The sequence below is a fragment of the Lissotriton helveticus genome, chromosome 7, assembly GCF_964261635.1.
Source record: "Lissotriton helveticus chromosome 7, aLisHel1.1, whole genome shotgun sequence".
In the NCBI taxonomy this organism is placed as follows: domain Eukaryota; kingdom Metazoa; phylum Chordata; class Amphibia; order Caudata; family Salamandridae; genus Lissotriton; species Lissotriton helveticus.
Window position 1 is genome coordinate 103,517,539 of NC_136068.1, and position 14,871 is coordinate 103,532,409.

The window sequence follows — 14,871 nt, forward strand, 5'->3', positions numbered from 1 at the left end:
CAAATTTCACCTAATGACACGTCACTCAAATTCTCTCTGGAAAGGATTTCAGCCTCCCATTGTCCCTGTTGCCCGCCATGGGAAACAACCATCACTTTGTTTACCTGTCGTCTACTATCACGAAGACTTGTGCGAGCAAGGTATGTAATGATTATTCTTCCACCCCAATGCCTGTTTGATACATAATCACCTGCAATTACATCTACAAGCTGTTTATGAACTTAGAGAATTATGATAGCTTTAAATCGGAACTGCCTGCCCTTTGGCAACGCTACTTATTTTTCATGCTGCTGGGTTGCATACATTGCAATCAAGCACACTGATCATAAGACACCCAAGATGGCCGCCAGCATTTGTGCTTCTCAGCAATGTAATGACATGTTTGTTGCACTCATGCTGGTGTTTGGTTAGGTGCCAATGAGGTTTATAATCCTTAATTGGCATTTGCAATTTATTTTTGTAGGGGGACACACTGTGAACATGCATATGGATCTAATTCCTATTAGGCGGCTGTTTTATTGCTCGTTAATATAATAATGTGGGCTTTTTAGGTCTAATGAGGGAGTTTGGTTACACAAAAGATAGCCGCAGATACAGGTGTTGTTGAAAATGTAATGACATGTTCTTTCCAGCAACTGAGGGAGTTTGCTCAATCAAAAGTTGATATTTCAAAACGTTCTGACATACTGCATTTGGTCATTAGCAAGTGTAAAACGTATATTGTCCTATGTAGTTTAGTGTACTTAATATGGCCATTGCTCCTTAAAAAAAAATGACGTATTTTTATGCTTGATCAAATATTATAGAATTCTGGATAAGGGTACATATGTGCCAGACTAAAAATTATAGAAACCTATAACAATGATTATACATATCACGCACAAATTGAGGCACATTTCTTGTGGCGCCCTTTTTCGTTTTGCAATTTCTACGCAGGCATATGTAATTTAGTACACGCAGTATGGTGACCGACCTTTGATAACCAACCTTTGATGACATTTATATCATGTGTCCCCGAGTATGATGGGCATCTCTGTACCATTAGCACTAATTACCCACTCTGGCTTATACAGTATGCTACACACAATAGGGCCACCATCAGAGGTCAGCACTCGTGCTTTTTGTGCTGCTACCGTCTAACACTGTAGGAAAGAGCCCCTTTTTGACATGGTCACCCTCACGTTTTGCCTTGAATTTGATGGGGTTTTGACTGGAAGTACACGGTGTCCCTGCTAACCAGGCCACCATTGCCAGATTTCTTTACAAAATTGTGCAATTGTACCCCAATTGGCAATACCTTTGGCCTTCCCTGTAAGCCCCTGGTAAGTGGTACCACTGGTACCTAGGGTAAGGAGGCCAAGGAGGGCCCTTAAGGGCTGCAGCGCTAATTGTGCCCCGCTTAAGAGCCCTCACCAAACATACAGACTGCCACTGCAGGCGCAGGTCTTAGTGCAGACAAAAAAGTGAAAACGTGACATAGCACACAGTTGTGTATGCTACACCCACGGACACTGCATGGAGTATAGGTGTCACCCCTACTGCAGGCCTTACAGTCCTAAGGCAGGGTGCATGATACTACTTGTGAGGGCCTGAATGAGCAGATATGCCCCAGGGCTGGTCAGCTCTAATACTGCCAGTACAAGTGAACAGGGAAGCCATTTTGAGGACAAGTTCTGGACATTGGTGAAAACAAGCTTACCAGCTATAAGATGGCTTCACTGAAAATAGGGATGTCTGGTATCAAACATCTCAAATTAATGAACCCACAGTGTTGGATTTATTAATACATGCACACAGAGGGCACCTTAGAGTTTCTCCCTGAAAACCTACCAGCCTCTGGTGTGTCGACTAACCGTGTCTTACCAGCCTGCAGTCAGAGATGAGCTTCTGACCCCCAAGGATGTGGCCTTTGCTCTCAGGAGATCAGTAACAAGGCCTGCCCGGGAAGAGGGCGTGTACTCCCCCTCCGATGGGATGACCTGCTGGTTAGCTTTACAAGGCAGGGGAGCTTCAAAGAAGCCACCGCCTTTGAAATGCAAATCTAACTACCCTCACAGGAGAGTAAGCCAACCCCTTTTGTCCAGAGCCCCGTGCCACCTGGACAGGAGAGACAATCAGATAGTCAGGTAGGGGTGCCCACCCCCAGGCTAGTACTACCCCTAAGGTGGGCTACCTGAAGTGGACACGACTTTTCAGAGTTAGCCATCTTTGTGACGGCAACCTTAGGAACTCTGGGACAGATTTATGCCCAATTCCCACAAGAAGTGGTCATATAGGGGTTGTAGTGTTACCAAGGGTAGGTAGCCCACTGGCTACTACCCTACACTCCACTGACCCATTAATTCAGTATTTAGGGGAGCCCTTGGCACCAGAAAATCAGATCCTGCCAACCTGAAAGAAGACAGACATGAAGAGTCACAAAGAGCAACAACAGAAGACACAGCAACTGACTTGGCACCAACCCTGCCTGCTGACTTTGACAATTGCGCCAAAAGCTGACTTGTCCTGCAGCTGCCGTGTCTCCAAAGCCTGGGAAACCTGCCAGCCCTTCACCCAGGAACCAAGAACTCCAGCGAAGTAGCAGTTCTGCTACCCTGCAGGTACCCAAAGAGACCTGAAAGGACTAGTCTGCGAAAAGGGTAGCTACTTGGGCAAAGTTACCTACCTCTGCCAACTAGAGACCCTCATTCCTAACCCTGGTTGTCAGCGGGGAGAATAGGACTTTTTTTTCCACTTAACCTACAGTGATTGGTATACACTACTACCATATCGCAGACTATTACATACCACCTACTGGTTCTTTCTCTTTTGGCCTATTTTTGATCTTGCCAGTATTGTAGAGAACTTGAACTTGCTACTTCATCATGCCTGAATCAAGAGCATCATCTGCTACATCCTTGGAAGTGGCCCTTGAGGAGGACAGGTGGGAATCCTACACCGTGAAAGAGTTGAAGGCTATTTGCAAAAACCTAAAGGTCCAAGTCAGAGGCCTCACTAGGAAGGAGGAGCTAAAAAAAGGCGCGGAGGGCCTGGATTAGCAGCTAGACATGCCAGTGAGCAATCTGAAGATCTCCGTGGGGAGGTGGAGGAGCCTAAGCTTAAGGTGGATGTGCTTTGGGGAGGAAGGGGAGTCCTCCATGCCAGGCAGCAGTGGTTTGTCCCCAAAGGAGCTGGAGGACAGGAGTGAAGCAAGGAAGTTTGAATAGGAAAAATGATGGCGAATGAAAGGGAAAACAAAAGAATAGCCAAGGAGGAAAGAAAGATAATCTTAGATCATGAGCGTGGTCTTAAGGAGCTGGAGCGAATAAGTAGGTCAAGCACAGAAATTAATCAGTGCAGGCAGATAGAATTGTGCACATCACCAAGAAACTAGACAAGGGATTCAAGAAGGGGGGTGACATACAAAGGTGGCTTCAGGGTTACAAGCATCTATACACATGAATGGGGTCCCTGAGAAGAATTGGGGAGCAGGATTGTGGCCTCTTTTCCCAGAAGAGGCGAGGGACACTTTAGTGGCTTTGGGTAAGGGGTGTAACCTCACCTATGCTGACATGAAGGAGGCCCTTCTCACCAGGTATGGTCTCACTCCGGAAAAGTACAGGGATCAGTTTAGGTCCAGTAAGAAAACTGATGCAAACACTTGGATGGAATGTGTGGATTAGTTTTGCAGGTCACTGGATGGCTGGGTGAAGGGCAGTAATGTGACACATTTTCATTGGTTCTACAACTGGATTGCGTGGAAGTACTTGTCTTGTCTATGTTTTGCAGAGCTGCACCAACACTTGGTTGATAGTAAGCAGACTGACCCCAAGAAGCTTGCTATGGAGGCGGACTGCAGGTTCCACAGCAGAAGAGTGGGGGACAAGGGTAACGCACAGGAGTTTTCTAAAAAGCCCCAAAGTAATACCCAGGCTAAAGGTTCCCATCCCCCAGGAGATAGGAAACAAGTGGTTTCTTCAGAAAAGCCTACATAGAGACCAGCTCCCGCAAGTACTATGCCTGTGAGCAGGTGGGTCCTCGTCTAAACCGATGCCCTGCAAGCCCAATTTTGGTGGGTTGACACCTGGAAGGGCCGGTAAAGAGTTGTTCCTTTTATGCAACACCGGGGTCTGTATATTGGTGACAGGCTGTGAAGCCTTGAAGGAGACATGCTCCCAGGTGGTTTCCTTTCAACTCATATTTGAAATAGTCGCTGGGGGGAGGGGGTCCCCCATGGCTTGTACCACTACGAATGCGAGCCTCTGCTCACTATTGATTCTCTGGACCCCAGCATCTCATTGCTAGCGTGCTCAGCCCAACTTGGTAAGTGCTTTATGTATCACCACGTGTGATCTGCATTTTGTGGGTATTCCACTACCACTGACTGCCATAACTGCTAGTGCTCTGCACTGAGCCCAGAATCTAGGCACTCCAAAGAGAGCTACACTTGCCTTGCACTTAGCGGTAACTCCGCTACCGCTGTATGTCATTGTTGTTACCCACTTTACACTGTCAATGGAGCAAGAGGGTGAAGCTCTATATCACAAGGACCCTTTGGCTATCCTCCCATGGGATGATGAATTTTATGTTGCTGTAGACACCTCCATCTATCGCACTGTAGAAGCAGCCATGGCTCCCGTGAAACAGCATTTGTCACAGCAGATTGTGCATGAAACTAGACCAGGGTTAGGTGTTCTAGCCTCTTAACACCCCCCCCCCAGGCCAACAGAGGGCTGAGGACCTCCTACCGGCCAAACATCCCCATGAGGAAGGGGTAGATCAGGAGGCCTTGAACCAGGGCCCTACCTTCCTCCGTGCCAGGGGATTCTGCACAGAGGCTAGCAGACCCAGCATCTCTTCCGCCTCAGATGAGGATGCCCACAGGGACACGAACAAAGAGCCCGGGTCTTCGTGTCTATGTCATCCTGCTCCAACACTCCCAGCCATGGAACCCACCCCGCTCCGGACATGTCAGACGCCAATGATCTCATCTATCCCCGTTCCGTCGAATGGGCACCCTATACTAAGGTGGTAGATTATGTGGAAGGGTGGATAAGAACCTGCTGGGGAAAGACGCTCACAATTGTATTAAAGCAGAATGCCGTGACACCCGAACTAGATCCCAGAATGGCCACATTTTTGGCCACGTTTACTAAGGACCCCAAGAAAGGCATAGACAGGTCTTGGCAGGCTGCCAGGATAAATTCCAGGATGCCCTAGGCCCCCTAACCAAGATCCTGGACATGGCAGAAGATGCCAAGGTTTCCGGATCTCTCAAATCCCCGCAAGCCCTCTCCGGGTTGGTGTTGGCTTTTCATGGGCAATGCCAATTGCGCTCTATGAGAGGAGGTGCTCTTTCCTTATTAAAGTTGACCCCAAGTTGGGGGACCTTGCGGACTCAAAAGCAGGGGCAGAGGCTCAGGGAGGCCCTTTTGGTGAGACATTTATTAAGAAGCCAAGGCAATGTGTCAGTACCTGTACTTCCCTTGATAAGGCCCAATCCTCCATCAAGAAGATCTTGCCTTCACGGGTTTTCCGACATATTGTTTGGGGTCAAGGAAAACAAGTTTCATGTGTATTGTGTCCTTGGGACAAGTAGGCCCAACCCCCTGCAGCACAAACCCTTTGGCTGCCAGTTTACAGTACCGCATTATGGATCAGGGAAAGGCATTGCCTGCAGTTAGCCGCTTTGGCGGTTTAAATGAGTGGGCGGGGCCGCGTCGGCCAGTGGACGTGAGCAGCACTACCGAGGTAGTGCTCCCGACAGCCGTTGGCCAAAGCGTGCAGCGAAGGGGTTAAGGTAATATTTGTGTTCATGTGTTAATGCTGTTCAAACTTGCATATATGGTTTATTATTGCAAAACCTTTATTATTAGGGTGAGCGCTTTAAGTACATTTTGTAAGCTCAGACTGCACTGCTGACAGTAGTTCCAGTATAAAAAAGTGTACACACGTTTTCAATGTTTAGCAATATGAGGCTATGTATAATGCTCCCCTGATTAGTTGCAAATATTTGCAGAAGCTTGAATGCAAGATTGATGATGCTTTACTTTCAAAATAAAATGTTCACAAAAATGCAAAAACATTTAGCTAAACTACTGTAAACTTTTAGGTACCATTTTTTTGCAGCATCATTTAGTAAAATGTGTTGATGTATAATAGTATTTCCCCAAAAACATTCATAATGGAAAATCAGTGTAACCAGTTTTAATAAGATAATGGGAAACATAAAAATAAAACAAGCATTGGTAAAGCCAGGTCTGAAATTGTTGGTCAGCCTTTTGGTTTTGTCAATGCGTGGCTTGTTTTGGCATGGGTTTTGTAATACCTTATTGGTGCGTGAGCTGCCGGGCCCTCACCATTATAAAAAACATTGGCAAAAGCAAACATTTTTTGGGGGTCTCAAAAAGCATACATTGCCACAGTAGTTCCTGGCACTGAACAAAACGACTGATAATTACGCACTTGTATAGCGCACGACTACCCGGAGGCATCTCGGCGCTTGTACGAATACCGCTGAGGAACCCTTCCTGGCCTTTCCCTGTGAGGTGCCCATACCTGGGCACCCCCAAGGTGAAGCCAGGCATCCTAGCATTGTTGGGGCCGTTGTGGAGATTAAGCAAGCTATTGCCCAGAGTTGCAGAGTGGGACTCATGATTAGAATAGGCACCGGGGCGAGAATTATCAGGTCCGAGGAAATGGAGCCCGAGACCCGCCGAGGCGGGAATTGAACCCTGGTCCCGGGCCAGACTTCTGCATCAGGGTCTGCCGCTCTAACCATTGAGCCACACTTCTCCACGAGCATATCAACTGTGTGTCGATATGCTCCTTTTGAAAGAAGAGAATGTGGTCACTCACAGTGAAGCGAGCTGATAGACAGAAAGAGACAGAATTTGAATAAACACAAAAGTTCATGGATAAAGCCAGACCTAATTAGGGGCCCAAATATTAAATGAAGTCTCAAAAGTGCAGATATACGGCTTTTGTGAATTCACTACTCCTAGAAAATATTTGTGAACTGTTTTTTAGCATGAGCAAATATGCAGGTGTAGAATTGCTCATGTGAAAATCTGAGTGTTTGCATGTTCACTTCTCCTCCAACCCCTTTTTTTCCAACCCTGGAAGAAGTTTTATGTCTGCCATAGCCAGGGGTAAATTTCCAACCTTTCTCAGTATGGGGAAAAAATTAGAGAAGAGTTGGTGAAAACCCTAAAAACATGCATGTTAGTAGGTTTTCACACATTCAAAAGGGCATTCCTTCCCAGGAACTATTTCTAACCATTACCTTCATCCCCAGTGTGTAGATCTGTGGAAACGTGGCAACATAAGGGAATTGCTAGTATTCAAACCCTACTTTAGAAGGAGCCCTGGCATTATCAGAGACCTCTTATATAATGAGATTGCCGCTATAATTTGTTGTCGCATTACATGGCACAAAAGGGACAAGTGAAATTTGTTACTGGACAAGTAGATTTATGAATCAACCTGCCCCATGGACAAGTAGATATTTTATTAAATTCCAGACCCCTGTCTATCTATCTCAATTTTTCCACCACCCCAGCGGTTCCTCCAGTTCCTCTGGTGGCAGCAGGTGTTTGTTTACAACTCTACCTTTCTGCTTCTCCTCTGGCTCTTGGTATTTCACAAAGGTCCTCAAAACGGTTGGGTGGAGGGAACTCGCCTCATTGTCTACCTAGATGACATGCTTCACCTGGGGCAAGATCCCCACCATTTGTAGTCCCATCTGCAGGTGGCAAGTCACTCTGCTCGAAAGCCTTGGTATCATTATAAACAAGAGGAAGTCTCTCGTGATTCCGGGGTAAGGAGTGTTTTTCTTTGGTTTCGTTATAGATACCACAGAGGATATATTGCGTCTTCCCTTGAGACAAGTGGCCAAAATCAGACATGAGTTGCGACAAATGATGGCCAAGCACATAGTCCTTGAGGCAAATTGCCCTCTTGGTGGGCCTCCTCTCTTCTTCCATCCAGGCAATCTTTCCAGGGCCCCTGCATTACCATGCTCTTCAACGACAAAGGCGGCACACCGGCAGAAAGGACTCTTATTCCCAATCGGTGGTCCTTTCAGAAAACGTATCTGGAGAGATCTGCTAGTGGCTTTCACATATAGAGGCATAGAACGGCAGAGCGATTTTCGGTTCTGCCCCGAATCAGATTATAGAGTCCAAAACAAGCAGAACAGGCTGGGGCGGATGCGTGGAGATACTTCCACAGGAGGGTCGTGGTCTCTTCAAGAACAAAAGTTACATATCAATTGTCTAGAACTTCTGGTAGGACCATTTGAGGTCCGGTGTTGGACACGAGACAGAAGCCAGTCCTGTGTCCAATTAAAGATGGACAACATCTCTGCCGTCAGGTATATAAAGCACCTGAGGGCACAGGTCGAAGGTCCTCTCGGAGCTCACAATCAACTTTTGGCAGTTTTGCCTGGACCATCAGATTTCGGTCATGGCTGAGAACCTTCCAGGACAGGATAACAAGATGGCGGACTTGCAATCCTGTCACTTCAGGAACTCTCTTCCTGGAACTCCATCTGGAGTTTTTTGCCAATCCCCAGGATCGTTGGGGTCCGTTTTTACTGGATCTTTTTGCCTTCAGATTGGCTCACCAATTGCCCAGGTTCTTCAGTTGGAGGATGGATTCCATGGCCTACACCACAGATACCTGTATACAGGACTAAACGGGACAATGGGCAACCCAATAGAACTTCGGAAGCTTGAGTAACACAAGCTCAATATCAGGTAACAGTGCCTACAAGGGATTCTTTTAGGTGTAGAAATTATTTGATGGTCTTCAAATATATATTTTTTTATGCCTATTCAGTGGCTTATTGTAAATAAATTTCAAAATGTATTTGACTTAAAGCGAATCTATCGCAAAACAGGTGCACAACAGAAATAAACAATGCAGAACGGGTGTATACTTTTCATAATACAAATTTATGTAAATAAAAACATGTATAAAATGTGTAAAAAATGCAATTCACATATAAACAAAAGAGACATGGACGTTCTTCACTAAAAAAAATTCTCAGGAGCACTTTTGTCATAACCCATTTCAATCACTGAGGAACAGGTAAATCATTACTGACTATACAATGAGCAATTCCTAAGATAATGGTTACAATGAAAATGGGTTAAATTGTTGATGTTTCTGTCTTTGCTGTGATAAAATCTAGAAGACCATCTTTAGGAAGAATCTTTCTTATGTGGACTGGAGGCTCCAGAAGACTTAGATAATAACCATATGTTCAAGTGGATAGAGAGATACAATTGTGAAATGGAGACTTAATGGCACTCTAAAAATCGCATCTTCTGTAGTGGCGCCCTTCGTTTTGCAAGCAAACACTGCAAGGCTATAAACGCCTTTCTTATTCAAGTTAAAAAATGACTAATGTTGCACAAGGGCAACCCTTGCATCAGTCAAGAGTTGCCGAGGACCACCTAGCTGCTGTTACTTCACAGGTCAGAATGGGAACTAGAGAAGGGCTATGCATTTTCACCACAACTTCAGCCCAGATCAGGCGCCAACGGGTGGAGGTGGTGTTGATCACCCTGATTTGGGAAGCTCAAGTTTGGTTTCTGGTTCTTCAGGAAATTCCTTAGGATTTTCTTATCCCTCGCCCCATTTCCAACTCTCCTCCTCAACCCAGATTGGAATCCTCATCAGATGGTGTTTGCAGGATCACTCCGCCTCATGGCGGGAGGGCTCCAGAGGACGATAGTTGCTCCGAGGCCTTTCGGCACAGGCATGGACAGGTGGCACCATCAAGCGATATTGTAATGGATGGTGTCGCTGGTGTGTGCAACAGGGTTGATATCCTGTGGGTGGGTAATAGCGCAAATTTAGAATGTTTGGGCTTTTATTGCGCAAAAAAGCATGGTGTACAGGTCAATTAACACTTTTTGCTCAGCCATATCAGCAGGACATGTACCAGTAGAGGGGTCCACTCTGGGGTAACACCAGTTTATGTGTAGGCTTCTCTGTGGGATCAGGGTCTCCTTGCCTCTGGAGCCAGGTTACGCGGCTCTTTGGGATGTTAACAGGTTGTTAAATCTTTTACTCTTCTGGCAACCTAACAGATTCCTTTCAAAGAAGGAATTAACGGCGAAGCTGGCGATGTTGCTCTGCATGGTATCGTGCAGGAGAGTTTCGGACGTGCGAGGCCTCGACATTACGGGAAGATCCTTCTCTCCCTCCAGAGGGAGTCTTTCACGCTGAGCTGGCGTACGAAGACTAATACCAGGGTTATTGAATACCCAGCGTTCCCGGACTCTCCTAAGTTGTGCGTTGTTCAGTGCCTCAAGGCCTATGAGGAGATGTCTGAGGATTTCTAGCCCCCGGGTGATGCAGGAAGGGACGATACATCTTAGCATCTTTGGTACGCACTCTACTAATGGTGCTATGGCTTCTAAGGCTTGCCCTTTGGGGGCCCGGCTGGAAGATATCATGAACGTGGTAGATTGGTCCTCTGATTCTGCCTTTTTATAAAGTTCTATTTTAGGCCAGTGTTGGATATGGCTCAGTTAGTGGTAAGTAAGCGTTAAACTAGCATAATCCTCGCCTCCTGTCCTGACACAGAATGAAACATTTCCTAGCTATCGTAAGAAAGTTTCAATTCTATTAAGGACTCGGAGGCAAGGGTTTTTCCCGCCCACGGAGTAATCATCCAGACAAACCTCCCCGTGACTCTTAAGTAAAGTTAAGCTTGGCTAATTTTAAAAAATGCAACCATTTGCTCACTGGGTGGTTTATTACACCACACTCACATTGTATTGTATATTTGTAGAGCGTACTGTGACCAAAATGTAAAGCTCGCGCTTGCTAGATCTCTCAGTGAAGGCATGAAACAGGATGAGAATTAGAAGTTTAGGCCGATTGTTAGTGAGGGAAGAACCAGGTTTTCAAACATTTTCTAAACTTCAGCAGGTCAGTTTGAGATCTTAGTGAGGCTGGCAGTTTGTTGCATAACTGAGCCGCTTTTACCGTAAAGGCACGTCCTCCTTGTCGGACTTTGTTGAATCTGTGTTCTTGGACATAGTTACATGTAGCTGATCGCAGGGCTCTACAAGGGGTATATTTTCTTATTGTGGCTTGGAAAGGTTTTGGTCCTTTGTTTTGTAGTGCCTTAAAAATAATGCAGAGTTATTTAAATATAATCCTCTGTTAAATAGGCAGCCAGCGGAGATCTCTAAGAACATCTGAGGCAGAAAAGTATTGGGGTCTGTTCAGTGTTAGTTTTGCTGCGACTATCTGGATGCGTTCCAGTTTCTTTAGTAGAAAGCTGGGAGCTCCTAATAGAAGGTCATTACAATAGTCCCACCTACTTATATGACACCTCTAGAAATCAATGATCTAGCTGGGACGGCAAGCAATGGGTACAGTTTCCTGAGACCACGGATCAGTGGGAAGCAGGTCCCAGCAAATCCATTCACTTGCTTTTCCACAGAAAGACCCTCGTCTAGGATTGTCCCCAGGTTCCGTACCACAGTGGAGTTCCTCAACAGGGGTTCCGTCAGTAGAGGCCAGAAATTGGGATATAAGGATATAGAAGTTTTGCTTGAAGGACAGCAAAGGAGCTCTGTTTTACTTCCGTTCATCTTGAGTGAGTTTGCATTCATCCAGTTAAATATATCCAAAATAGAGGCAATGAGAGTCAGCCTGATTTTCATTTAATGATAAAATCAATTGGGTGTCATCTGCATAGTTAACAAGCTTAATCCTGTGGGAAGTAATGAAGGGAGATTAAAGGTTTAATATAGATATTAAATAGAATGTGCTAAGAGAGGAGCCCTGAGTGACGCCACTTGGAGTCGGTCTGAAATTAGAGAGCATACGTACATATACGTAACCAGTATATACCAGAATTATGTTCCAGATGGTTAGGGTTTTCAACATGGGTTGACATGATTTGAGCATATTCGCTCCAAAGGATTACCTTTTTGAAAGTAAGTTTGAAGGAGCAGTGTGACCCATGATGCAATTTCAATATCACTAGTAAACGCATTGGAATATCACCTGTTGCAATGCATATGTGGTAGTTTATTGGTATGTCCATTGCAAGAACTACAACTGCAATTTTTTTCAATAAATAAATAAAAAAGATCCTCCACAGTTAAATGTATGCTGTTAAGAAAGAGCAACTCTTATGTGTTTTTGTAAAATGCTTTTAAGAATGAATGCTTTACAGACATTTGAAAAGATTTGGGTGTATTCTGAGTCACTGGTCTGATGAACTATTGTGGATTTTATTTCCAATTAAATTATACAGTATGAGTTTTTTGGTACTTTATTTTATACTGATCAAAGACAAATATATATTGATGATGTTACCACAATAAACAAACAATAACAAAAAATGCGGAATACCGAACTTCATAGAGAAACCACCTCCTGGGTTGTAGCATACATTATTTGCCACTTTGTAACTTGCCGATATTGATCTTAGCAAAATTTTGTACCCCACGGTAGGAAAAGAAGGAGCTTTCTGAGAAGGACAGTTTCAATTTTTACAGGCCCAATCCTTCAAACGTTTATGGAAGCAATGGAAATACAGACCCAATTATACCAAGCTGAATATTCCCTCCCCAGACATCACCAGTGAAAGTGCAGGTAAATCCACAAACCCATACCGGATATCCATGTCTGTAATTCTGCATGTCCTGTGCTGCTCGCATATTGCGTTGTCGAAAGGTGCCCTGCAAGAAAAAGAGAACTGATATTCAGTTTAGGTCATTCCACATAAACCAGAACATTGATCAACTCACCAGTAAGTAGTACGCTAGAGTACTGTAATAGTTTGAAAGTGTCACACCAAGAACTCTTTCCTCCCATTGGATAAATTTCCCAACTTCCCCACCCGCACCACCAAATATTAACTCTCATAACATTCTCCAACCTAACTCTGCTGATCACCCTCAGGTTCTCTGGTTCTCTCTAAAATACAGGGCTTTTTAAAATCTGCTGGATCTTGTATCAAAGGTTATTACTGTCATCTATCACCAGACAACCTTTGCAAATCCATAATCTCTTGCACTGAAAGTAGCAATCTTAGACCCACAAATCAAAATCTTCTAACATTACCACAGCCTCTATGCACTTTTTCTATATTCGCCTCCGTGACAACAAATAAATATTTATGCTATTTTGCCGAACTGGTATTGTACAAGTTAAATTCTTTGAAAACTGACATGTTGGGGAAAACAGAGGTAATGTCTTAGTTCATAATTTCAAAAGTTAACTTTAGAAATACTTTACAAGAAAATGTATTAGAAATTGAAACCTTTACGAACAATTATAAAAATAAAAAGTCCTGAAAGAGGTTCATTTCCCCAGACAAAAGCCGTAGTTCTAGCAAATAGGTCACTTTTGAACCTGGTATATACACCAACATTTAGCCTAGGCGGTTCCAATTGTACGAAACACTCCTCAACAGCTAACTTGTTTTCGGATGCATGATTCTTCTTCTCTCTTTGGCCCTTGGCACTGTCTGGGTGCTGATGTGGAATTCTCCCAACATTTGTTTGCAATTCTCCCACTTCGAAAGCAGCCTATTTACCTAAATCAGATCATTAACACGCCTGATAGCCTGTCACATACAAGAAAATGCAAGAATATATTCTGTGTTAGGAGTGCTACGTCTGGAGCACCCTTACGGGTCCTAACAATGAAGTATATGACGAGGCTATTTCTTGTGTTGGCTGCATGCAACACTTAGCAAACAAACATACACAATCTTTCCTTGGGCAGCCCAATCAAGAACATTTTGAGGTGGGGGGAGAAGAGAGAAGAGAGAAGAGAGAAGAGAGAAGAGAGAAGAGAGAAGAGAGAAGAGAGAAGAGAGAAGAGAGAAGAGAGAAGAGAGAAGAGAGAAGAGAGAAGAGAGAAGAGAGAAGAGAGAAGAGAGAAGAGAGAAGAGAGAAGAGAGAAGAGAGAAGAGAGAAACAAGCTTGGTTGACATGATATTTTCTATCCACATCATAAACACCTCTCGAAAACGCTGCTAAACAGAACCATCATCATAGAACATCTAAACACCATGAGCAAGCACCCCAAGCAAACAAGGAGAGAAGGACCGAATGCCAATGTGAGGTTTTGCTGCATCATGAATAATTCCGGTAAACAGTGAGACACCCTTTATATGCCAGTTCATCTTCTATAGAGTAGGAACGTATGCAAGACAAATGCTCACACTGTCCATCTGAGCACTTTTCGTCCACACAAATTATAAGACACAGCCACAGCTGTACCACACAGTACTGTCCATGGTTACTGGGCAAGATGAAACTTGAAATTAACAAACAACTTAAGAGAAGGAGCTCTAGACCAACTCTTACCTCATTCATTCGCTGGGTATTTTTCTTGACGTGTGTATTTTTTCCCTGCAAACAAAGCACATAAAAAGATTTAACTCAAAGCCAGACCCTGGTCCCTGGAAGTCATCAGGCCTCTTTGCTAACCAAGATTACTGCAAAATAAATAATGGCTTAATTGGTGTCCTACAAACAACCAATATGCCACAAAAGGCTATTTTCAAGTGAGCGAAATGCTGTGGTACCGGTCATTCACAAAGAAGATACTATGAAGTGGTTTTGAGAAAGCGTCACCTTGATTTATAGTGCTGACTTGTTCTCTTTCTTCAGCATCCTAAAAGAAACTAGGAAGCAATTTCAAAGATCTACACACATTATCTGGCAGTTATGCCACCTTAAATGTTGATGACCGAGTAAGGCTTTCCCAAAGATTTGGGACTCAGCATCATTAGATAGATATTGTTGCTCTTGTTTCAATGGGTTTGTGTCTTGCTCTGCGGATTCTTTCTGTCTGCCTCTTGTTTTGGAATGTTCATCACACTGCCATAGCTAAGATATATAC

General features: G+C 44.4%; 1 protein-coding gene across 2 annotated transcripts in view; it reads right to left on the bottom strand.

Moving 5' to 3' along the window:
* OGFR (opioid growth factor receptor) overlaps nucleotides 1–14,871 on the bottom strand; it is an 83,575-nt gene that overhangs the window by 54,077 nt on the left and 14,627 nt on the right. For both annotated transcript variants that reach the window (XM_078651629.1, XM_078651630.1), the window contains 2 exons: nucleotides 14,334–14,378; nucleotides 12,630–12,695 (listed from right to left, as the gene is read on the bottom strand). In XM_078651629.1, the coding sequence (XP_078507755.1) occupies nucleotides 12,630–12,695; nucleotides 14,334–14,378 (111 nt within the window). The remainder of the gene's footprint in view (nucleotides 1–12,629; nucleotides 12,696–14,333; nucleotides 14,379–14,871) is intronic.